Here is a 24809-nt window from a genome sequence, read left to right on the forward strand (position 1 = left end):
ATGTCTTCTAGGAATTCTGGTTAAATCTTAACCATTCTTGTAATTAGTTATTCGTGTTAATTTGCAGTGGTTCTTTATATATTTGAATATCAAAGCTAGGTGCTACAAGTATTAATATTCCCTCCCATTCTGTAGCTTGTCTTTTCATTCTCCTTATCATACCCTTTAATGAACAGAAGTTCTTAATTTTAATACTGTTGGCTTTTTGAATCTTTAATATCTTTTATGGGTATTTAATTTTTTGTTCTACTTAAGAAGTCTCTGTTGACTCCCAGAAACATGCAGGCATTCTTATATGTTCTCATTTATAGACTTAATAGTTTTGTTTTTCATAGCTAGGCCTATAATCTACCTGAAGTTGATTTTTATGTATGGTGTGAAGTATAGGGGCTTAGTTTCACGTTTTTCTATAAGGACACTCAGTTGTCCAAGTCTTTTCCCGTAGTTCATTGTCGTCTTTGTCATAAATAAATCACATTTACAGAAACTTAAGGATCTGTTTTCTGTGGTCTATCGCTGGTCTAATTCTATACTCACTTTTTTCACATCTTTCTTTTCGTTTTTTTTTAAAGATTTTTTTTTTATTTATACAAGAACTGGGGTACAGGCAGAGGCGTGGGAGGGTGAGAAGATTCACCAGAGACAGAGTGAGGAGCAGAACAGGCAGACGGACCAATGACACTGCTGAGGGTAGCAGCGGGCGAGGCAGGAGAGGTCTGCCACACCATATGGATATATCCCTGGCCGGCCGGGAATTGAACTGCGCTGCAGAGGCTGAGGATAGCTTCACAGCGCTGCGCTCAACCCGCTGCACCACCAGGGAGGCCCTAATTCTATACTCTAAGTTAACATCTGATAAACTAGGTTCTCAGCAATTTCCCACTTTATTTTTTTTTAAGTTATATGACTATTTTCAAATAAATATGCCTTGAAGAAGTATAAGTTTTAGAATCAGTTTATGAAATTCCATGCAAAATAAAACAAAAATATTTTGTTCGATACCTTTTCTGCATTTCTGAGGTAGTAATACAATTTATCTGTCATTAATCGTTGTGGTGAACTAAGTGGGATTTTTTTTTTTGTAGTCTTAAACATTATATTCTGATACAGATTAACCCTTTTCAAATACTGCTAGTTTTAATTTGCTAATATTTTATTTAGGTTTTTTGTATGCATACGTGTATGTGTGTGAGAGAGAGTGTGACTGTGCATGCACATGTGTGCAAGAGCACACACATGCATATGCGAGCACTTGCCCCTGTGTGTACATGAGAGAGAGGTGGAGGTGGGAGAGAGAATGAAATGGGCCTGTGATTTCCTTTTTTTCCTTTTGGTAAGGTTTTGGTATTTTATGAAATAAGCAGAGTAGTGTATCTTCCTTTTCTCTTGATGAGTTTCTGTAAGATTGGGATTAATTGTCCCATGAATGTTGGGTGAATTTGTCAGTGAAGTCATTGAGGCTCAGGGCTTTCTTTATAGGAGAATTTTTTTATCTGATTTATTTTCTGTAACAGTAATAGGACTATAGGGTTTTTCTGTTTCTTTTTAGTCAACTTTATTAAATTTTATTTTTCTGTAATTTGAACATTTAAGAAAAGTTCATACATACCCTCATTCTGCACAGTCTATAGTGATACCTCCTTTTTCATTCCTATTATTGCCATTTTCTCTTTTTACCTTAATTGGACTTCTAAGAGGATTATCAGTCTTATCCAACTTTTGCCATTATTGAACTTCTCTACTATATTTTTCTGTTTCTTAAACTTTATTATTAGCTTTAGTATTTCCTTCTAAATATATTCTTTAGTTGAACTTTAAAAGGAACAATATATTTTTGAGATGGGTGATTATTAATTTTTAACCTTTCCCTTAACATATGTACGTAGATCTCATTAACTTTGGTGTCCCTTCTAATATATTCATTTAATGTTACAAATTATCCATCAAGTATAACACATTAGCTATACCCATAAATTTTAATTTGTAATCTTTATTTTTATTCAGCTTAAGATATTTTTTGCTTCTCATCTTTTATGTGTCACAACTCTTCACATCTTCTCTTTTACTTTGACCTACAGCTTATAAGGAAACCTGTTGATTGTATATCACAACTTAAGATATACCTTTTAGGTCTGATTCCTATTGTCATGTCTACGAGTAGCAATGTAGGAGGAAAGAACATGGCAGCTGCCCCATCTTTTCCTACCTCACATAAAAGAATAAAATGAGTGAATTTGGCATTTAGTTCTGCTCTTTTTGAGTCACATTCCATCTGTGCCATTGTCCAGATGGCTGTTGACAAAGGATAATAAAAAGGCAAAAGCCTGTGTCCCAGGCTCTTTTCCATTTCTTTGTAGACTGGATCCTCCTCACTTACTGAAAGTTGTTCTCTCTTACTCCACTCAGGGACTACGGAATCATCCGGACTCTGGATTTACCCATCTATGTCACACGGGTGAAGGGCAACAATGTCTATTGCCTAGACAGGGAGTGTCGCCCTCGGGTGCTCACCATTGATCCCACTGAGTTCAAGTTCAAGCTCGCCCTGATCAACAGAAAATATGATGAGGTATAAAATAAGAAATCTCTCCAGGATTATTGAGAGACAATACTCTTTTTCCTGTAAGTAATCTCCATTTTCTGCCCTGCCCCACCGCAAATGTCTAGGTTCTTCATATGGTGAGGAATGCCAAACTTGTAGGCCAATCTATCATTGCTTACCTCCAGAAGAAGGGCTACCCTGAAGTGGCACTGCATTTTGTCAAGGATGAGAAAACTCGCTTTAGTCTGGCCCTGGAGTGTGGAAACATTGAGGTGAGAAGGATATTGTAAATCTATGTCACCACAGGCTGGTGAGAGGGTTAGGGAGAATGTGGGAACACATGATTCTGGGCTTACTTTTGCCATATAATGGAATTTGGGTTTTTGTAGTTGTTAGATTGAATCATCTTCCAGTTTCTATATGCTGTTCTCTACTTAGTCCCATCTCTGCTACTGCCAGAGCATTTCTACTATTGTCATTACCACTAGGTCTGAATTCAGTAACTTCTAGAAAAGGAGAATAGCATGAAATTTGAAAAATCTCATTCTTTCCTTGACATTTGACTGACAGGCTGCTCAGATGAACAGGTACTTTTGAAACATTAGGACTCAGAGTGTATAGGCATTATTTTTAAATGAGGAAAGGGCTTAGGAAAATTGGTTTTCTACTTCTGACTGACTTCTTTTGTTATTTCCTCCATCTTCCCTAAAGATCCCTTAGATCTTTAAACCTGACAACTAGAAAATAGGATCTATAAATAAGAATTGGCCCTATGAAATTGGCAACAGCTAGGAGATAACTTCGTTATAAAAGTAGGTTTCTCAAGTGTAGGACAATGTGATTCTTCTATCCATGGGCCCAAAGTAGCTCTATTTATCAATAGAATTTTCAGTAGAATCAGACTAATAGCTTTGTGTGAATGGTAGCATAGAGAGTTCCTTGGGAGGCTGATATAGAGGCAAATACTTTGCCTGTAACCCTTGGTATTAAGTTGCAGTATCCTCAACCTTTAACTGTGACCTTGGGACTCTTCAGATCGCTCTGGAAGCAGCCAAAGCCCTGGACGACAAGAATTGCTGGGAGAAACTGGGAGAAGTAGCCTTACTGCAGGGGAATCACCAGATTGTGGAAATGTGTTACCAACGCACAAAAAATTTTGACAAACTTTCCTTCTTGTACCTCATCACTGGCAACCTAGAGAAACTACGCAAGATGATGAAAATTGGTGAGACCCCAGACAACATCAAAGCTGGGAAGAAGGGTGCTGGGGCCGGGGGTTTGGGGGTGCTAGTTACAGAGAAGGAAGGCAAATAGAAGAACAGAGCTAACGAGTCTCTTACTGCCTCGCACAGCCGAGATCCGCAAGGACATGAGTGGCCATTATCAGAATGCCCTGTACCTGGGTGATGTGTCAGAGCGCGTTCGGATCCTGAGGAATTGTGGGCAAAGTGAGTATCAACCCAGGAGTCACCAGCTCCCCTGGGCTCTTTGTGGTAAGTTATTCATGTTCACTGGGGAGGGATTTCCCTTCATTGTGCATCTTCTCGAAAGAGTCAGCATGTTCCTGCTCAGAAGACTTTCTTCATAGCTCAACTGAAGCAGAGGCAGAATATTTCTCTGGCCAAGCACTCTTCAGAAAAGAGTTCACAGGGGAGATAGGAGGTTTTTAAAGGTCCAGAAGTAGACGGTTAGAGGTTAGCTGAATGCATTAGAATTTACTTTGAAAGTTGCATTCATTTGTTTACTCATTTGTATATTCAAGGGACTTTTTTTGAGACCCTCATTTATAGATCAAGCATTATATTAGTATTTGGGGTACATCAGGAACAAAGAAGGTAGAAGATGTGGTTTGGGCCAAGGCGCTAGCAGGGACGGGGTGAGCAGTGGTCAGATTAAGCGGATGTTTTCAAAATAGAAACAACAGATTTCTTGAAGGAATGAATGTGTAATAATGAAAGAAGAGTCAGGGATGACTCCAGAGTTCTCCTCAATACTGATGATAGAATGAAGGATAAGCAGCTGTATACATTATATATTGCTGTATAATAAATTGCTTCTAACTCTACCATAGAAAACCAGCTGGTACTGGTGACCCCATATCTTATGAGACCGCAGCCAACTCAAGGCCTTCGTCAGAGAGAGTCCTCCCACCTCACTTCTGTGACTCTGGGCATCCTTAGTCCTCACTGTCTGTGGGCTGGGAGATGACAGTTCTCTGCTGTGTGGGCTTTTCTGTGAGGCAGCTTGCAGCATGACAGTTACTCCCTCAGCAAGTGCTCAGGAGAGGGTGCCCAGAGAGAGGCCACGGTCTTTGTGTCCTAGTGTCAAAAGTCATATCACTTCCTGACATGTTTTGCTCATTAGAAGCAAATCAGCAAGTTCAGCCACACTCAGGGAGGGGATTTTGCAAGAATCTCAGTACCAGGAGTAGGTTCCATGGGGCATGTTGGAGACCACCCAACATAGCTTGCTCACTGGGAACCCCGTACCATGCAATCTCTTCCACAGAGTCACTGGCCTACCTTACAGCCGCTACCCACGGCTTAGATGAAGAAGCTGAGAGCCTGAAGGAGACCTTTGACCCTGAGAAGGAGACAGTGAGTATATTCATTTGAGAATTAGTTCTGGGAATTTGGGACATTTTAAAACCACAGATGTCACTTTCTCACCTGGAGAGGAAGAGAGACTGGTTACCTCCCTACATGATCCATAAGATTGATTTGCTTTTAACCTTTCTCCTTCCACCTCTCAGATCCCAGATATTGACCCTAATGCCAAACTGCTTCAGCCACCTGCACCTATCATGCCACTGGATACAAACTGGCCCTTGCTGACTGTGTCTAAAGGGTTCTTTGAGGGCTCCATCGCCAGCAAGGGTGAGTGCCCCTTCTCCATACCATGTCGTTTTGTGAAGAATATGATCAGTTCCTCTGTCCTTCCTTCTGTATGAAGCTTCAGGGAGCAATGAGATGCCATTTAGAGTCATGAAACCATCTTTTAAAAACTGAAAGCATTGTGAGGTCATTAAACAACATTTGGAAAATAGGAAGGAAAAATAAGAGTTGTCTCTTATTGCACACCTCTATAGCCACTGTTAATGTTTTGGCCTAGTTAGATTTTTACTGTGTATATAGTCCTCACTGGTCAGTATTTTGTCATCATGGCATACAATCTTAAGGTATAAATTCAGCCACCTCAGTTGTGTCCTGTGGGAATGTGCAGGTGCTTATTGCACTCTTCTTTTCTGCACACCAGCCTTTACCCTCCCCCATCTTCTTGATATGTCTACTAATTCATTTCTCATGACAAAGAGCCTAAATGACCGTTGGCCATTTTCTGCCCAGCTCTGCTCTTTCCTCTGTCTCCTTCCTCCACCCTGGTGTCTTCCTGCCTTGTACACACTGCAGTGGTGGTAACTTAGCAGAGTTCCTAGGAAGAAATTCCAAGAGCTGGTATTGTTAGGGGGAAAAGGCGGTCCCAAAGCAAATTCCATACAGGCTTTGTGGACTCCACCCCCACCCCAGGTCAAAGCCAAAGACACTGGGAACTCCAAATCCCATCACCACCAAAGGGAAGGTGGCTGGGACCTGAGGGTGGGGTTAAGCAGCCAGGTGGATACAAAAGGCAGACACGTGGGCTTTGGGGGGCTCTCCATTTTTGGGCTCTCGGCCAGCTCGGAGCGTCCGGCCAGCTCTGGGAGTGACTTTGGGTTTCCAGGTCGTCGGATCGGGTAGGACGCATTAAAGACTTTATTTCCCTATTTTCTCCCTGAGTTGTACATTTTCCTTATTTCCTTTCCTCTTGTAAATAAACCTTTTATTAACCCTTTTGTGTGTGTCTGTAGTAGAGTATTCATAAGTCCCTTTAAAGCGCGCGGGTGAGGACCCACAGCCAGAAACCCGTTTAATATCGGGGTTGCTCTATAACAGTATCTAAAGGCTGGTGAGTGGGAAATGGTTTCAGAGCCAGTGTTTGGTAGTAAAGGCCACTTATTTCCATCTTCAGTTCCCTCTGTGAAACTCATTACAGGTTGTTACACCACAAAAATAAACAAAACACAGTAAGTGGGCAGATCCTCGGTGCCTGACTTTGTATGGATATGGTTTGCTTGCACAGGTGGTCACGTCTTAGACATACCTGGCTATAACCAGCTCCTTTCTGCTCCTCCCTGGTAGGGAAAGGAGGTGCGCTGGCGGCTGACATTGACATTGACACTGTCGGCACTGAAGGCTGGGGAGAGGATGCAGAGCTGCAGCTGGATGAAGGTGAGGATGCCATCTAAGGACTGCTCAGATAACAGCTTCCTGGATTATACCTGGGCATGGGGAAGTTCTGCAGACTTCCAGACCTTGAGACCAAAAGGAAGCCAGCCATTGGCTTTGATTGTGTCACCACCCAAATCTATTTATGTCTGAATTTTCCTTACAGATGGGTTTGTGGAGGCCCCCGAAGGTTTAGGGGATGATGCTCTTGGCAAAGGTCAAGAAGAAGGAGGTGGTTGGGATGTAGAGGAAGATCTGGAGCTTCCTCCAGAACTGGTATGTGGAATTCTTACCTTTGTCAGGTTCTCTCCATTTCCCCAGGGGGAAGCCAGTGGCATTACGGCCCCTGCCCTGAGGTCTCCAAAGGGAGGGGGTTTCAATCTGATGCTTATCTCCCATTTGAAAGAAAGGAAGAGATAATCAGGGTCTCAACACAGCTAATGAAATGGCAGCAGGCTTTTTTGCCTGAATAAGATCTTTTGGTATATTATTTTGTTACTGGGGAGGCTCCTCCTATTTTGAGGATCTTCTCCCACAGCCACTATCCCTTCTCAACTAGAGGCTGGGAACAAGGTAAAGGACTTTGTGTTGATTGGCAGAATGGGTGAAGGCTTTCAGAGTGGCTCACTTTTTATTTCTCTCCCAGGATATACCCCCTGGGTCAGCTGGAGGGGCTGAAGATGGTTTCTTTGTACCCCCCACCAAGGGAACCAGCCCAACTCAGGTAAGCAGGGAAATACTCCCTGGGCTGAGTGGTTCGATGCCACTCGATTATATGTCAAGGCATTTAAGACTTTTCTACTGTAGATACAGAGTAGAGTGGTTTAAGAAGAGAAAAAATAAAATTCACTTTCATTTTCTGTTTCTTGTTAGATCTGGTGCAATAACTCTCAGCTTCCAGTTGATCACATCCTGGCAGGCTCTTTTGAAACAGCCATGAGGGTAAGTCTTAGCTTAACCTTGGCGCCTGATAAGTGTATCTCACCCAGAGTCCCAGAGATGTGGCTGACTCAGCTTAACCAAATGGAAATTATTTGCCCATGAGGGCAGTGTGTGTGCATCATTGAAGCCTTAGGTTTTGCCTAAGAATACTCACCTTCGGAGGCTTCCACTTGAACCAGTAATCACTTATGTGGCTTCTTCCAGCATCTGCCATCTTTAACCTGCATACTGGCTCTCCTTGTCGACATCCACACCCCTGCAAGAACAGGTGTATGTTTTGAACACAGAGCCTTGTGTTGCTGTAACATTTATTTAGTATTGATTTTGTGCCAGTATTGCCTTAAGTGCTTTACAGGCATTATTAAGTGAGGTTGGTCCCATGGTCTAGCACACTTTACTGATGAGGAACCAAATATAGAGAAGTACCTCACCTAAGGTCAACTAGTTTTTAAAGGGTAGGGCCAAAATCTTTGTTTCTTTCTTCCTGTCTTCCAGCTACTTCATGATCAGGTGGGTGTAACCCAGTTTGGTCCCTACAAGCAGCTGTTCCTACAGACTTATGCCCGAGGCCGTACCACCTACCAGGCTTTGCCATGCTTGCCCTCCATGTATGGCTACCCCAATCGCAACTGGTAAGACCCTTGCTCCTTGCTCTTCTCTGTTCCCAGTTGCCAGCCTCCTTGACAATCCGATTGACTGAGCTGGGCTTTGCTAAAAGGACAAGATGCTCCTTCCCATTCTATGAGGTTTGATTTGTGTCTGCTGCACCCTGTTCCCTACATACTTTCACGAGAGGTAGTTCTGATCCTGTTGCCAGAAAAGGAAGTTGAGACATATGGACTCCTAACTGTGTCTTCTTGCACTTCCCTTTCCAGGAAGGATGCAGGGCTGAAGAGCGGTGTGCCAGCTGTGGGCCTGAAGCTGAATGACCTCATCCAGCGCCTGCAGCTGTGTTACCAGTTCACCACAGTTGGCAAGTTTGAGGAAGCTGTGGAGAAATTCCGTTCCATTTTACTCAGTGTGCCGCTGCTTGTTGTGGATAATAAACAGGAGATCGCAGAGGTAGGGAAGGTCTAGCTGCTTGTCCTGGTCCTGGGACCCTCCCCATACCCCATATGCATATCTCTGTACCATGTCTTACCTTTGTCCTTGGCTCCAGGCCCAGCAGCTCATCACCATTTGCCGTGAGTACATTGTGGGTTTGTCCATGGAAATTGAAAGAAAAAAGCTGCCCAAAGAGACTCTGGAACAGCAGAAGCGCATCTGTGAGGTAAGAATCTTGCCCTTCACCTTCCATTGGGTCTGAATTCTTCAATTCTAAACCCAGATCTCAGTCTGGTTAGATAGAGAAGTTTGGGCCCGTCTCTGTAAGGAAAGGATGTATTATTCCTCAACCCTCATCCTCATCCCATTGGTCCTCCTTATCCCAGAGGCAGTCAGCCCTTGTTTTGTTTGTTTTCATTTGATTGACTGTGAGTCAGCTTATTCCAACTCCTCTGATTGTGGTCAGCTGATTTCTGTTCCTCTTCTGTCCACCAGATGGCAGCCTACTTCACACACTCCAACTTGCAGCCTGTGCACATGATTCTGGTGCTGCGCACAGCCCTCAACCTCTTCTTCAAGCTCAAAAACTTTAAGACAGCTGCCACCTTTGCCCGACGCCTGCTAGAACTTGGGCCCAAGCCAGAGGTGGCTCAACAGGTAACTAGGAATCCCTTTAGTGAGCAAAAGCAGACTAGATCTGCTCTCATGGAGAGAGTAAGAGACCAAGGTGCTTCTCTGAAAAAGAGCACTGACAGCAGCATTCACAGTGAGCGCCCTGGATGCCCTCTTCCTCCACTTAGGGTCATGGTGTCTCCCTCGTTCCTGGAAGCTGAACAGATAACTTACATAGACATGCCAGGTATTAGAGCAACCTGCAGCCTAGATTAACCCCACCATGGCTGAAAATAGCCCCATTCCTAGAACCACTATTGCCACCACACTTTTCCACACATGTCCCATTACTTATTATCTCTAAAAGCATTTTGGGGGGCAGTAGAAACATTCTTAACGCTTTCAGACCTGCTCCTGACCTTGATCAGGTAGGGAAGCAAGGGTCTAGACCCATGGTGCCACTTCAATATTGAGCGGAGGGGAAACCAGATACAGCAGATGGCAGCTGTACCCTTTTACTTATACCCTGGACAGAGCGTTCTCTACTCACTCCGTGCAGTTGCAGCTTGCATCAAAGAAACCGTGCAACCCTGGTAAGATCATTTGAGTTATGGTGCGTGGCTTTTTGTTGTCTTAAATAAAAGATTACTTCCTTTTTTAGACCCGGAAAATCCTTTCTGCCTGTGAAAAGAACCCCACAGATGCCTGCCAGCTCAATTATGACATGCACAACCCTTTTGACATTTGTGCTGCATCCTATCGGCCCATCTATCGTGGAAAGCCAGTGGAGAAGTGTCCACTCAGTGGGGCCTGTTATTCACCTGAGTTCAAGGGTCAGATCTGCAGGGTCACCACCGTGAGTGCTTTCCTGGAGTCTGAGGGCATGTGGTAGGGGTGGTAATAATGTATCTTCTTGTGCCCCTTCTCCAGGCAGTGGCTCTGGAAAAGGCTAGAGCCAGTGGGCTCTGCTGAGTATTGGGGTAGCAAGCTTTCGCTCACAAGTCCCTGACCTTTACTCTCTCCTTTCCACAGGTGACAGAGATTGGCAGAGATGTCATTGGTCTGAGGATCAGCCCTCTGCAGTTTCGCTAAATTCCGCTTTTTGGTGTGTGGGTATCAGTCATCTTGTTTCCCCTAGAGAATTAGTCTCTAATCCTCCAGTTCCCCTTCCTAAACAGCCTTTCAGATTGTTGACATTTAGCTGTCCCTGCCCCAAATCTTCATGTCCTTTTCTCTTTAATGGTGATCAAAATGTCGAAACTTGACTCTTTTTGCCTCTGACGTTCTCTATCTTCTCAAGATAACTCCAGTGGTCACAGTTGCCTGACCTTCCCAGCACAGGTCTTTCAAGGACAAATAAAAACTCAGTGATGAGCATTTGTGTAGTACATTCCTTTACTATTCACCCTCTCCCTCCCTTTTTGCTAGAAATGAGCAGGTGTAATAAGTAAGAACATCTTTTGCTCAGTCACAGCAAACTCAGCCACCCCTGTTTTCCTTGGCATTTCAGCTTTTAGGCAACTGCATTCTGTGTGCTGAAAACTTAAAATTTGAGAAGAAACTATTTGGTTTCCCAGAAATGCACATCACTTTGTATGGGTTTGTTCTTTATAACCATTGTTCTTGTATTTTGTGTCTCACACTGAATAAAGTAAATTTCTACAAGAATTTCATGGCTGGATACACTTATATTCCTACCTGTACCATGAAGTTACCCAAAGCATCTCTCTTTCCTTCCATAATAAATTTTGAATTACAAAAGTAGTAAGTACCCATTATAGAAGAAAAATCACATACTTTTCATAGAATGTTAAACTGCTATAAAGATGGTAGAAAGCAAATAGCTCCCCTGTCCCATATTGTCTGCAACCTTCCTCCTATTGCTAATTATAGCAATATAGTTTTATGAGAACTGGCTATGGATTTGTCGCTGTTGTAGGAGTATCACAGGTAACATATATATAAGATTTAATAGCAATACATTGTGTATATTTATAATGAGTACATTAGCAGTAATTATTTTTTTTAAAGATAATATTATTTATTTATTCATACATGCAAGAACTGGAGTAAAGGCCAGAGGTGCAGGGGGTGAGAGGATTTACCACAGACAGAATGGAGAACAGAAAAGGCAGATTGACTGAAATACACCGCTGAGGGGAGCAGCAGGCGAGACAGCAAGGTCTGCCGTGCCAGGTGGGTAGCTCCCAGGCCAGGGATTGAGCTTGTGCTGCACTGGCTGTGGATTGCTCCATCTCAACCCTTTATACCACCAGGGAGGCCCCAGCAGTAATTATTTCACTTGTCTTGTACCTACACTAATTGGGTAGTACTGTTTCTTGATTTAAATATGCATGTTTTTCATTTTATTTTTATATTTTTAAGATTTATTGATTTATGCATACAAGAACTGGGATACAGGCCAGAGGTGCGGGGGTAGGGGGTAACAAGATTCACCGGAGACAGAGTGGGGAACAAAGCAGGTGGATTGACTGAAATAAACTGCTGAAGGGAACAGCGGGTGAGATAGGAGAAGTCTGCTGTGTCATGTGGGTTAGCTCCCTGGCCTGCTGGGAATCAAGCTGGTGCTATGCTGCAGTGGCTGCAGATAGTTTCATAGTGCTGCGACTTAACCCCTTGCACCACCAGGGAGGCCCTGTTTTTCCATTTTAAACTCACGTTAAACAATGTATTCATATAGTTCAGAATCAGTAAGTGTGAAAAACTATTCATGATAAGTCTTCCTCCCATCTTCTTTGCTCAGCCAACCAGTTCTTATCACCTTCCCCCAAAAAGGTAACCACTGTTAAAGTCTCAGCTCTATCAAGCTATCACCAGCCTCTGCAGCATGCGTTCGCTCCCCGGCCAAGGAGCTGACCCACATGGTGCAGCAGACCACTCCTATCTCCCCCGCTGCTTGCCTCAGCAGTGTATTTCAGTAGATCCACCTGTTCTGCTCCCCACTCTGTTTCTGGTGAATCCTCACACACCCCCACCCCCACCTCTGGCTTACACCCCAGTTCTTGTATGCATAAATGAATAAAAATAAATATGTTATAAAAATAGCTTATCTCCTTCAGAGATTTTTATAAATCTATAAGCAGATATAAATATATTTTTTCCAGGGCCTCCCCGGTGGCGTGAGGTGTTAAGTTTCAGCACTATAAAGCTATCTGCAGCCACTGCAGCAGAAGTTCTATCCCTGGCAGGCCAGGGAGCTAACCCACATGGCGCAACAGACCTTTCCTGTCTTGTCCACTGCTCCCCTCAGCAGTGTATTTCAGTCAATCTCCCTGTTCTGCTCCCCACTCTTATCTCTGGTGAATCCTCTCACTCCCCGCACCTCTGACGTACACCCCAGCTCTTATATGCATGAATAAATAAATCTTTAAAAAATGGGTTTTTTCTATGTGTCTTTTATATATAACTGCACACAAACTAATGATTATGCACCTTATTAGTTTTTTTCTTTTTAGATATTTTGGAGATTTTCCCATATGAATATATTAGAGCGCTTCACTTTTTGTTTTTACTTGTCCATATAGTGTGCTATTACATGATTTACTATAACTTATCTATGTTGTCTGTTATTGATGGATATCTGGGTGTCCCAATTAAAAACAGTGCTGCAGTGAGTAACTTGAATACACACGCTACAGGTAGGGAGTGTGTCTGGAGAAGAAATTCCTAGAGGTTGAATTCCTGCAGCAAAGAGCATGGGTCTTCATATTTTCTTAGCTTTAAGAGTTGCTTCCTTAAACATTATTTCCCAAATTAACCCTTTTTTCTCAAAAATTTGCTTGCTACTTTGATAACACTTTCTCAAGCTGTAAACATTCTTCTGTATACAGGAACATTGAATTGCAAAATCAATTTTGCATGCATACAAACACTCTGAACTGAGGGATATGCAAAAAAGTAGACAATCAGTGCCTATTGAAGCTTAGGATATATTGTGAAATTATACCAGACTAGACTTTGAAGTTTACCATTAAACAGTTGAGAGCCATTAAATCCTAAGCAAAGAGTGATGTAAACAAAATGATACAAAATACTATTTTTGACAGCGTTCCCTATATGTCAGAAAGGCAGGAGGTGAGGTGTTAAGGAGTATCAGTAGTAAAAATAATAATGCAGGAGCAAGTTTAGGAAACAATGCACGGGCCTCCTTGATAGCCTATGGGTTAAGTCTCAGTGCTATCACACTATCCCCCTATCACTGATATCATCCTATCACTGAGGATAGGGTGCTAACCTACACATGGCACAGCTGGCCTCTCCTGTCTCACCCGCTGCTCCCCTCAGCAGTGTATTTCAGTAGGTCCGACTGTTCTGCTCCCCACTTTGCCTCTGGTGAATCCTCTCATCCCCCGCACCTCTGGCCTACACACCAGTTCTATATATAAATAAATAAATCTTTTTTAAAAAATGCAGATGAAGAGTCATGCTTGTTTTTAACTTTAATTCAATTACCATTGAGTATTTTCCTTATTAACATACTGATTTTACATTAATGTAAAGTCAATAAAAATACTACATTTTTTTTAAAGATTTATTTATTTGTTTATACAAGCACTGGGTACAGTCAGAAGCGCGGGAGGGTGAGAGAATTCACCAGAGCCAGAGCGGGGAGCAGAGCAGGCAGAAGGACCAAGGTACACTGCTGAGGGGAGCAGCGGGCGGCTCGAGAGGTCTGCACGCCATGTGGGACCCTCCTCCAGTGGCCAGGTAGCAGCCGGGGATCAAACCACTGCTGCAGAGGCTGCAGGCAGCTTCGCAACCCAGCGCTCAACCGCTGCGCCACGGGGGGGGGGGGGGGGGGGGCTACTTACTACATTTTTAAACGTTCTTACTGTAACTGCTGTCATGTTAGAGCTACACATGTAAGCAGTTTGGAGTTGGATGAAAAAGTTAGCCTGCAATAAATTGGTACAAGTGAAAGAGGTTATTCAAGAAAGATTTAGATTGTAGAACTTTGGAATTGAAGATCTGGAAGTCCCAACTTTAATGTTACATATTTGTAATTAGAGGCCTAGGGTGTTGAACAAAGTGATTAAGCAACAGACTTGGGATTGGAATTTATGTGTTCTGACTCCCAGTTTGGATTGTTTTCTCCAAATCACACAACTTGTGTTGTTCAAAGAACACAATAGGGCTTGCACAGGTATGATAGTACACTCTGTGCCCTATCTGTGAAAGTAGTACCTAATCTGATGTTTCACACAGTACAGAAGCCCTTGAGTAATGTCCTCTCATTGTTAAGGTTGATGAGGAAAAAAGCCTATTCCAGCCAAAGTTATTAGAGGACCTGCTTTCCTTTTAAGTTGATTTGTTTAAAGTCTCAGTTTCCAGACCTCCCTGGTGGCTCAGGGGTTAAAGATACAGTGCTATCAAGCTACTGCCAGCTACTACAGCACGAGCTCAATCCCTGGCAAGCCCTGGCCATCCTGAGAGCTGACCCACATGGCTCAGCAGACCTCTCCTGTCTCACCCACTGCTCCCCTCAGCAGTGTATTTCAGTACATCTGTCTGTTCTCCCCTCTGTCTCTGATGAATCCTCTCACCCTCCTGCACCTCTGGCCTACACCCCAGTTCTTGTATGCATAAATAAAAGTAAATAAATAAAAAATAAAGTCTGAATTTCCAAGAACCTATCAATTATGTTAAGTGAGGAGTTTCAGTACTCAAGTGTGTCAGGGATGAAAGCCATGAAGTGACAGTATTTTCATGTAGATGTGATTTCTCCCTCTTGAACTTTATTTTTTTTTTAAAGCCTTTTTTTTTTTTTAATAGAGGCATGTTTTATTTATTTATTTATTTGTTTGTTTGTTTTGTTTATACATGCACCGGGTACAGTCAGAAGCGCGGGAGGGTGAGAGAATTCACCAGAGCCAGAGTGGGTTGCAGAACAGGCAGAAGGACCGAAGCACACTGCTGAGGGGAGCAGCGGGCGGCAGGAGAGGTCTGCGCGCCATGCGGGACCCTCCTCCGGTGGCCGGGGAGCAGCCGGGGATCGAACCGGCGCCGCAGAGGCCGCGAACAGCTTCGCAACCCAGCGCTCAACCGCTGCGCCACCGGGGAGGCCCTCCCTCTTGAACGTTATAGCACTTTGTCCTTATCTCTTTTCAGATCTCTACTTTGTGCCATACTGTGTGTGTGTGTCTAATTGTATCTCAGCCTGATCCCCAGGGATCTACCTTACAACAGGGGTTGGTCCTGATTTGTCTTTCCTCTCTGGTGCCAACACAAGATTTGAAACTACAGCCCAAATCCTTTAGGTGCCAGCATTGACCTGTGTATAAGGATGCATTTGGTCTATTCGGACAGATGAATAGAACAATGCCTCAAGAGAAAAGGGATGAGAATGTCGCTGTTTTAGTCTCCCCCAACCTGCACTTATTTGGAGATTGGGTTCTCTATGGAGCACAGGAGATAGGGAAGGCAGGGCCATTCCTACTACATTCTAGCTACCACTTGGTCAGTCCAAGATCCCAGAGCTGCTTTTTCTGTTTGCTTTGCTTCAACTGATAATGAATTATAACTAAATTCCCGGCACTGTCCTTTAGGCTGAAAGTTCTAATGGAGTCTAGGAAATGAGAAAGACCCACAAATTCCTCAGAGAAATGTGTAGCTAGCGTTTGGAAAAGCAGAGAGTGGCTGCTGAGCGACTACATTTAAGATCCAGTCTAGGAGATGGGGTTTCGTTGGCGAAGACAAAGTCCTGCCTTCCTCGTACTTCCTCGAGGGGGAGGGAGGAAATCAACGAGACAAGCACACAGTATGCCAACGAGTGTCAGGTGCTAGGAGAGAAAGGGGAGCGGGGTGCATGTGTAGGGGTTGAGGGGAGATTTAATCAGTGGGTGTAAAGAACGCATTTTTTTCAAGTCAATTTGTAACAGGGTGGTCCCCAGGAAAGGGGGAGGTTCCCTGCCCCACCCAAAGGAGGGTGGAGCTGAGCAGAGAGAGACTGCAGAAGAGACTGAGGAAGGAAGCAGGATGGAGACAGGAGACCTGGAGGAGGCGCATGGAGCCTAGAGACACGTGAAGAAACTGCGCTTGTCTTTTGGTCATGGACTGGGTGACACAGATGTGGGTGAGACCCGTGGGGAGGTGACAATGGCAGCTTTTATCTTGATGCTGATTTTGCTCTTTTCTTTCCGGGCTTGTCTGGTTGTTTCTGACCCTTTTCTGTGGGTCCCCACTGGAAGATGCTTGACTTGTGGCAGGCTTTGGGGCCTTGTTCTGGGCCAATCCCATATGGATGGACTTTTACCCACGAGGGGACGGGTAACTTTGGGTGCTTCATTTAAAAACTAGACTGTTTGCCTTACCTGTATTGTTTCCTAATTGTATTAAAGTTCCTTCCCATTAAAGTCTCATATATTTTATGTTGATGCGGCGAATGGCAAAACCCATTTAAAATAGGCAGGTTTGCGGGGTTTGGACTGCCCCTCTCCCTGTCCTATAACAAATTGAAGAAGACACTGGAGTCAAAGTAGAAGGGCGTGAGAGAACCACGGATCATCGGCCTCAAGGGCATGGCTCCCGGTTATCTGTAGGTGGTTTGTTCAGTCGGCCTGCCCACGACTCGGGAAAAGGTGACGAGAGCGTAGTTTCGACACGCCAGGCAGGCCGGGACTCGACGCAGAACAATGAATTCGGGGTCTGGAGCCCAACCTGAGAGAAAGCAGCAGTTCCGGTCCCTTTAAAAATGGCGGCTCCGCGGCCGGCCACGCCATTGGCTGCACGAGGCGGAAGAAGCGGCGACGCCTCAAGCTCCGCCCCCTACGGCGCGCCGCAGGAGCAACATGGCGGCGGCGGAGGGCAGTAGCGGTGGCGCCGACGCGGACCGGGAGTTAGAAGAGCTTCTGGAAAGTAAGAACCCGAGGCGCGAGGAGGGTGGTGGGGCCCGCCAGGTGGCAGGTGGTCCGGGGGTGCGGCGGAGTGGGGACGGGTCCAGCCGCGGCCTCACAGTAAAGCCGGTGTCGCTCCTCAGTCTTTGGCAAGAGTGGGGGCCCGGTCGTCGGTTCTCCGCCCGAGGAGAGGGGGACCGAGGGTCCTGGGGACGGCGAGCCCCAGCCCTTAGCCCCCACATGGGCGTCCTTCCGTGCTCTGCGCTGCTTCATGAGACGCGCTTCTCTCCCCTCTCGGTCCTTCCACCTGTCTCACCCGCCCCTGTTCTGTCCTCTTGGTGTCGGCTCGAGCTGACTCCTTCCCCATCTCACTAACCCCCTCGCCTCTATTTTGAAACACCAAGTATGAGACGGCCTCAGGGAAGGCACTTTGCCCTCCTGAAAGGGAGAGTATGTTCTTTTCTTAGCTCTGTCCTCCACTTTTTTGGCTTCTTTCCCAGAATGGGGTCAGTGCCCTCCCCCAGGCCTGGCAAGCAGAATAGTGGTGTTCACACAGACTTTTCAGGGCAGAGGTGACTATTTCTTGTCGCTTGCCCAGTCGCAGAGATGTGGGCAGGCTGAAAAATGAACAGAAACAGTGAGGAGTGCCCAGGGACTGTGTGAACTGGTGGCAGTTATCAGCAGAGAGGAGGCAGAGGGAGCTCTAGGACTGCCCAGAGAGCACCAAGTGGGAGGAGAAGTGAGGCGCTTCAGTGCCCTCCAGTGCAGTATAGAATGCCAACTCTGTACTAGTTCCAAGGCTCTATGGAAAGCTGGTGGTACTTATTGTGGTCTGCTTTCTTGCCAAGGATTATTCCATTGAGGGCGTCAGTGTGCGGTTAGGGGGCTGAGGACATCTGTGCTCTCTTCTCCTCCTGAATATGAGTATGGGATTTCTAGGAATCAGTAGAATGTGGTAAGGAAGGCACTGTGTAGATGGAGATGTCGTTGCAAAACTTCGTTGTTTTTTTTTTTTAATTTTTTTATAGAGGCATGTTTATTTTTATTTATTTATTTGTTTGTTTGTTTGTTTGTTTTGTTTATACATGCACTGGGTACAGTCAGAAGCGCGGGAGGGTGAGAGAATTCACCAGAGCCAGAGCGGGGAGCAGAGCAGGCAGAAGGACCGAAGTACACTGCTGAGGGGAGCAGCTGGCGGCAGGAGAGGTCTGCGCGCCATGTGGGACCCTCCTCCAGTGGCCGGGGAGCAGCCGGGGATCGAACCGGCGCTGCAGAGGCCGCAGGCAGCTTCGCAACCCAGCGCTCAACCGCTGCGCCACCGGGGAGGCCCTGCAAAACTTCTTTTAACTCTCTCCTCGCAGCTCTGAGAAAGATGCTTGTTTCACCTTAAGGGATTTCTTCCTCTTTGATCTCAAAAAGTTAGGTAATGGCGAGGGAGGGGGAGGTTTATTGGGACCGAGAAAGAGAGACAAAAAGGGAGAAACCTTTAGGAAAGTTGATATTTGAAAGATCAGTCTATTAATGCTTTGCTGAGAAACCCCTGCCTTGCATTCTCATCCATCTCTGACACACACCCCATATCTCTTGTCTCTGAAGGTGCTCTCGATGACTTCGATAAGGCCAAACCCTCCCCAGCACCCCCTCCTACCACTACAGCTCCTGATGCTCCAGGATCCCAGAAGAGATCACCAGGAGACACTGCCAAAGTATAAATTTCTCCCACTTCAGGAGGGGGCAGGGATGGGCATGCATCTCTGAGCAGAGATGGAGCAGGCCCTGTGTGTAGAGAGGAGAGTGGGGAAGGAAGGGTGCCTCGCATTGCTGAGTATTCTTACAGGCCTCAGTCCTTACAGGGACTTGAGGTTGAGTGGAGCGATCTCAAGGAAGTTCTTTGAGAAAAGAACATATTTAAATCGTTGGGTTGGGAATATCACCCCCTTTCTCTGAGTGGCCAGATCCATTTCTTGCTGTCCTCATTAAGTGAGGGCATTAGACTGTCCGGTAGGAGTAGGTAGGAGGGAAGTGCTGCATTTCCTAGAGTCACTGCCTGTGGCTTCTTTCAGAGGTCAGATGCAGTGGGATGCCAGGTAAGATGGATTTTCGCCACTCCTCCCTTGCAGGATGCCCTCTTCGCTTCGCAGGAGAAGTTTTTCCAGGAACTGTTTGACAGCGAGCTGGCCTCACAGGCCACAGCGGAGTTTGAAAAGGCCATGAAGGAGCTGGCGGAGGAAGAGCCCCACCTGGTGGAGCAGTTCCAGAAGCTCTCGGAGGCCGCAGGGAGAGTGGGTGAGGGGCGGACACTGAGACTGAGCTAAACTACCTCTTCATTGCCTGAGAACAACAAAATTCTTAATGAAGTTGATAGCAGTCATGATGTCACTGCCATGGGGAGAGCAAGGGGGCATCAAGGAGATGGCTGGAGAGGTGGCGACCATGGAGGATTCCAAAGATTTGGAGTGATAGGGATTCACTAGTAAATGTTCAATGTCCAAGCTGGACCCAGGTCAATATACGTTAAGCAAACAGTGCAAATCCTAAATGACCTTGACTCTTTTGATTTCTCATAGGCAGTGACACAACCTCCCAACAAGAATTCACTTCTTGCCTAAAGGAGACACTAAGTGGACTAGCCAAAAATGCTACCGATCTTCAGGTGAGGGGAGGAGGGAGTGGGGAGCCACAAGGAACCACCCCCAGATGCTGCAGCACAGTCTCAAGTGACAGACTCTTTTAAGTATCATCTCAGTCTGTCACTGCCTATTTTGCTGCCTGCAAGTTTAAGTGGTTCGTTCCCACCAGAAAGGGTGATCAGCATCCCAAGAAGGTACTAGCTTACCTCCTTCTCATCCTTTCTAGAACTCAGGCATGTCAGAAGAGGAGCTGACAAAGGCCATGGAAGGGCTGGGCATGGATGACGGAGACGGGGAAGGGGCCATCCTGCCTATCATGCAGAGCATCATGCAGAACCTGCTGTCCAAGGACGTGCTGTACCCCTCGCTGAAAGAGATCACAGAGAAGGTCTGTGGATTCCAGTTCCATGTGCCCTGGGCTCTTCATTGTGCCATGGGCTCCTTTGTCTGTTTAGAGCCTGTAGAGGTTGTAATGTGAGTGTACATTCCTTCTATTTTTTTTTCTCATTTGCTTATTTATTTGGTGTGGGAAGAGTTTGGAGGAATTGTGTCTCTAAAGAATAAAACTACCACTCTCGGGATAGTTAGAGTAGAAGGTGAAATCCTTCAGATCTAGTTTTTCGTAAACTACTTTGAGACCGTCGTCTTCGTCTGATCAGTCTCTTCCCTCATTTCTAGCTTCTCATTTCTTCAACAAGGTCTTATTAGGTATATGTTGGCTTTGTGCTCTGACAGTTTAAGAGGAGTTTAAATGATGGTCCCAGCTGTCACAGAGCTTATCGTTTTACTGGAAAGTGAGTGTACAGGAGTAGAAGCTTTTCAGTGATGCAGGGTAACGTGATTGGGTGTGAAATGAGTAGTATACATCAAGGGTCAGTAGACCAGGGTCCAGGTGGACCAAATCCAACTCTCAAACTAAGAATGGTATTTGTATTTTTTAAAGGTTATAAAATCAAAACAGAGAAAGGAGAAAGAATATGTGGTAGAAAACATGTAGCTCTGAAAGTCAAAATGTTTACTACCAGGTCCTTACAGAAGTCTATGGCCTCTGGTGCCATAAATGCCAGCTTAGCAAGTGATGCAGTTGGAGTCAGTGCTGCTGCTTACGCTGAACTCATTCTCAGCTTGCCTTTTCCTGCGTCCCCCTTCCCTTCTTATTTCATTGCCCTTCCTTATCCCTGCACATTCAAGTTTTCCCCACCCGTTCTCTTTCCTTAGTACCCTGAATGGTTGCAGAGTCACCGGGAATCTCTACCTCCAGAGCAGTTCGAAAAATATCAGGAACAGCACATTATCATGGGCAAGATATGTGCGCAGTTTGAAGCAGAGACCCCCACAGACAGTGAGGCTACCCAAAAGGCTCATTTTGAAACTGTGCTGGATCTCATGCAACAGGTCAGGACTCCCCTGCCATCTGCCCATGTGTGCTGTCTGCTTAGGTATTCAGTGGGAAGTATCTGGGCGGGATGTTATCATATATGGGGGTAGGGGAGCCACAAGAAAGGCCACATAGCATGGGCCCTAGGAGAAGGCAGGGACCTGGCTCAGACTCTTCTCTGGAACTGCTACATTGTTGTCTGGGATCTTCTCTATCTCATGTTCTTTTCTCATTTTCCAGCTACAGGATTTGGGCCATCCCCCAAAAGAGCTGGCTGGGGAGATGGTGAGTATGTTTCCTAAATTTTAATCTGAGCCCTTTTTCAGAATTGTGGTATCTTTAGTGATTCCACCTTGTTGTGATAATTGTGCCTACTAAGGATAGAGCTTTGGAAGCTCTAAACCTGAAATTGGAACAGTTATCTGAATCCCTTCATCTCTTCTCCAGCCTCCTGGCCTCAACTTTGACCTGGATGCCCTCAATCTGTCAGGCCCACCAGGTGCCAATGGCGAACAGTGTCTGATCATGTGAAACACAAAGTCTTTTTCTCCCTAATTCCCAGCCCTGGGGAACATCTGGAGTCAGCAGAACCACTGGGAGCTGAGACAGGAGCGTCGAATACAAGAGTGGCCTGCCCACTGCTCTCTGTCATCCCACCCAAGGTTGTGCCATACCAGCTGAGGGTTTTCCTCTGTCTTTCTAGGAATAAGGCCATTTCAGTGAGCCCTATCCATTGTGGTTTCTGCTGCAGGCAGAGGCCCACAGCCTACAAGGTGATGGAAGGCGGCATCTCTTTTGGGTCTTCCACCTTCTTCCCACTCCCGAGATAATGTTATATTCAACCACAGTGATATTCACCTTTGCACCCAGGGTCTTCGTGCCTTGTCTCTACTCCCTCTCTTGGACCTAGGGAGCAAGGACAGAGTCCCGGCACTCTGTATTTCTGTAGTACTCTTGGTGGGAATGAATGGGGGTGGAACTTGGCCTGGATTGGGACTGGAAGTCGGTCACTATGCCTTCTTGCCTTTAGACAGACCATTCTGAATCTTCTGAAGGAAAGAAAGTGGGACTTTGGCATCTAATTACAGTGGGGTTAAAAAAGAAGCTCTCCAGGTGCTGAGCCTGCAGCTCCCTGTTCCAGCCTCAGAACCCAAGTTGCTGCCTGGCTCTCCTATAATGCCGTGATCTGGGTGAACCCAACCTTGCCCTTCTTTTGCCCTCTGCCTCTTCTCTTATTTCTTCTCTTTTTAAGTATCTTTATTTTAACCCTCCTCTGAGCCCAACCTGTGACATAGAAGGGGCCATCCTATTTTCCCTCATGTAGTCCATCTACCACCCCTCAGTTGTAAAGAGAATCAGTGTCAGGTCTAGGAAATGAATGACTGTTCTTCCCCAGATATTTGGGGATTTTGGGAAACATCTGAGTCCTTTGAACCCTGTCCCTTGATTCAAGGAGATGGCTTGGGAAGGGGCCTGGGGTGCAGCCTGGGTCCTTTTTCCTGACTAATAAATATTTTGAGTGAGGAGTGTGGCCTGTTTTTCATCCAGGTCTTTTCTGATCTTCCTCAGCTTCTATGAGCTGCAGTGTGAGTGCTGGGTTCACCCCCTCCCCTTGTGGGCAAGGGGAAGACTGACTTTCCTCATTTCCTCTGAGTGCTTCAATCTGGGAAGCCTTCAATTGGTATTGTATTTTAATATTTCACATTATCATTAATGTTAGTAATATGTTGTTTAACTTTCTAGGGTTGTTTTTAAATTTTTCTTTGAGCTCAACTTTTCCTTCTCTAGGAGCCATTGTACCTTGGCTGCCATAGTAGATACTCTGGTCAGACCAGCTGGCTGTCCTGGTTCAGCATTTAGAAAGCAGCTACCCAAGCAAATTCACACTCATCATCAAGTCATCGAGTCATACTAAGCTTCTGACATGGCACTTTCCCCTGGATTAAGACTTCACCCCACATGTTCTGTGGTTTTGGCAAGGAAGATGTTCTTGAGGCCTCAGTCATTTGATCTAGCTATTGTATCGCATCAAAGTATGGAAGAGCCCAGGTCTGAACTGGGACTACTCTACTCTGCAAGAGGGGGGAAAACACAGGCAGATATGTGATGCCATAAACTGGATGATGACAGAGAAGGGGCAAGCAAAAGGGCCCTGTCCTATGAGCAAGTGCCTACTGATCTGCCAGTTTTCTTGGACAAGTTCTCACTTCTGCTGGCCTGGCCAGGGCTTATGCTGACTCTGAGTAGATGCCCTAGTCCATACTTTAGTTTCGTTACCAAGCTCCTCCTCTTTATTTTGATTGAACATAAACAAATTGACTTCAGATTACTCTCTCTTCCAAAAACACTGAATTGTTTTAGGACTTGTAGGAGGATGGAACAGGCATTCTCAAATTGTCTGTGTTAAAGGACCAAGTTTTTTGTTTTACAGTTATCCAATCTTTTGTAGACCGATGTATGTTCCTGTTGCCCATGACAAGTGTGCAGTTCATACTGTACACTACCCACCAAACAAGCCAGATCACCCAAACTGACTGGACTCCATTCAGCAGGCTAAGTCCACTGATCATGTGCTTTGCTATCACAATGTCAAAATGCTCAACACTCAGTTCTAACTCACAGTGTTGCAAACGTGGTAAAAAAATTGTGCACAGACCAGTACAAGTCTTCAAACCATGTTTGAGTAGCACTGCTCTCCTGCCTCTTCAGTGTCTCTGTAGCTCCATCAGCCCAGTGAATATACTTCTGTATTTAGAGTTCTCCCCTGTGGAGAGTTCTCCCCGTTGAACCTTTCTTCAGCAAAAATATGTACCTGTAAGGACAGTTTTAGTATTTTTTTTACACTTCTGCTTGAAAATAACCATTACAAAGCTTAGGGTTAAGTTGTGCATGAAATACTTATTTTAAAATTTGAAGGAAGTCCCCTCCCAAAAATCTGTGTTAGAAAATGTGAGGGTTTTTTTTTTTTTATATTTGATTGTTTCATTAAATAAATTCATACAGAATTTGTGATAATAGGGACATTTTCTCATGATTCTAGGACATCCTGACAGGGACCCCATGAGATGGCTATAATATGCTGCTTAGATGCTTTTGGGAGCTTGGGAAAAACGGTTCCCATAGTAAATGAAGTAAATGAGAAATGGTCAAAGGCTTTGAGAATGTGGACATGTGAGAATGGATCATACATTACACTGGAGATCCCACCACCAGGAATTGTGTTCCTTTGGAAGACCTGAGGAATTTTTTTTTTTAAAGATTTATTTATTTATGCATACAAGAACTGGAGTACAGGTCAGAGGGGTGGGGGTGAGAGGATTCACCAGAGACAGAGTGGGAAACAGAACAGGCTGATTGACTGAAATACACTGCTGAGGGGAGCAGCGGGCGATTCAGGAGAGGTCTGCTGTGCCATGTGGGTATTTCCCTGGCCTGGGATCGAACTTGTGCTGCAGTGGCTACGGATAGCTTCATAGGTTGCTTTTTTTTTTAAGATTTATTTATTTATTTATACGAGCACTGGGTACAGTCAGAAGCGCGGGAGGG

General features: G+C 45.2%; 2 protein-coding genes across 5 annotated transcripts in view; both read left to right on the forward strand.

The window, feature by feature from the left end:
- COPA (COPI coat complex subunit alpha) overlaps nucleotides 1-10512 on the forward strand; it is a gene marked incomplete at its 5' end in the record, with an annotated part of 35327 nt that extends 24815 nt beyond the window's left edge. For both annotated transcript variants that reach the window (XM_084251144.1, XM_084251145.1), the window contains 16 exons: nucleotides 2407-2569; nucleotides 2668-2814; nucleotides 3578-3767; nucleotides 3895-3990; nucleotides 5051-5139; nucleotides 5295-5418; nucleotides 6718-6807; nucleotides 6971-7080; nucleotides 7451-7528; nucleotides 7678-7746; nucleotides 8242-8378; nucleotides 8622-8808; nucleotides 8906-9016; nucleotides 9286-9447; nucleotides 10064-10258; nucleotides 10435-10512. In XM_084251144.1, the coding sequence (XP_084107270.1) occupies nucleotides 2407-2569; nucleotides 2668-2814; nucleotides 3578-3767; nucleotides 3895-3990; nucleotides 5051-5139; nucleotides 5295-5418; nucleotides 6718-6807; nucleotides 6971-7080; nucleotides 7451-7528; nucleotides 7678-7746; nucleotides 8242-8378; nucleotides 8622-8808; nucleotides 8906-9016; nucleotides 9286-9447; nucleotides 10064-10258; nucleotides 10435-10494 (2008 nt within the window). In that variant the 3' untranslated portion in view covers nucleotides 10495-10512. The remainder of the gene's footprint in view (nucleotides 1-2406; nucleotides 2570-2667; nucleotides 2815-3577; nucleotides 3768-3894; nucleotides 3991-5050; nucleotides 5140-5294; nucleotides 5419-6717; nucleotides 6808-6970; nucleotides 7081-7450; nucleotides 7529-7677; nucleotides 7747-8241; nucleotides 8379-8621; nucleotides 8809-8905; nucleotides 9017-9285; nucleotides 9448-10063; nucleotides 10259-10434) is intronic.
- A 6698-nt stretch (nucleotides 10513-17210) lies between these two features.
- On the forward strand, nucleotides 17211-21794 carry PEX19 (peroxisomal biogenesis factor 19; the record flags this gene model as incomplete). 3 transcript variants are annotated; one of them, XM_084249604.1, is made up of 8 exons in its annotated part: nucleotides 17211-17277; nucleotides 18852-18961; nucleotides 19376-19541; nucleotides 19823-19908; nucleotides 20112-20273; nucleotides 21104-21280; nucleotides 21504-21548; nucleotides 21711-21794. In XM_084249604.1, the coding sequence occupies 8 exons, from the start codon at nucleotides 17211-17213 to the stop codon at nucleotides 21792-21794; spliced, it is 897 nt and encodes a 298-aa protein (XP_084105730.1). The 3 variants fall into 3 exon arrangements, with proteins under 3 accessions (XP_084105730.1, XP_084105731.1, XP_084105732.1); XM_084249605.1 differs by lacking the exon at nucleotides 21504-21548; XM_084249606.1 differs by lacking the exons at nucleotides 18852-18961; nucleotides 19376-19541.
- Between the last annotated feature and the right edge of the window lie 3015 nt (nucleotides 21795-24809).

The sequence above is a fragment of the Talpa europaea genome, assembly GCF_964194135.1.
Source record: "Talpa europaea genome assembly, chromosome: 12".
In the NCBI taxonomy this organism is placed as follows: domain Eukaryota; kingdom Metazoa; phylum Chordata; class Mammalia; order Eulipotyphla; family Talpidae; genus Talpa; species Talpa europaea.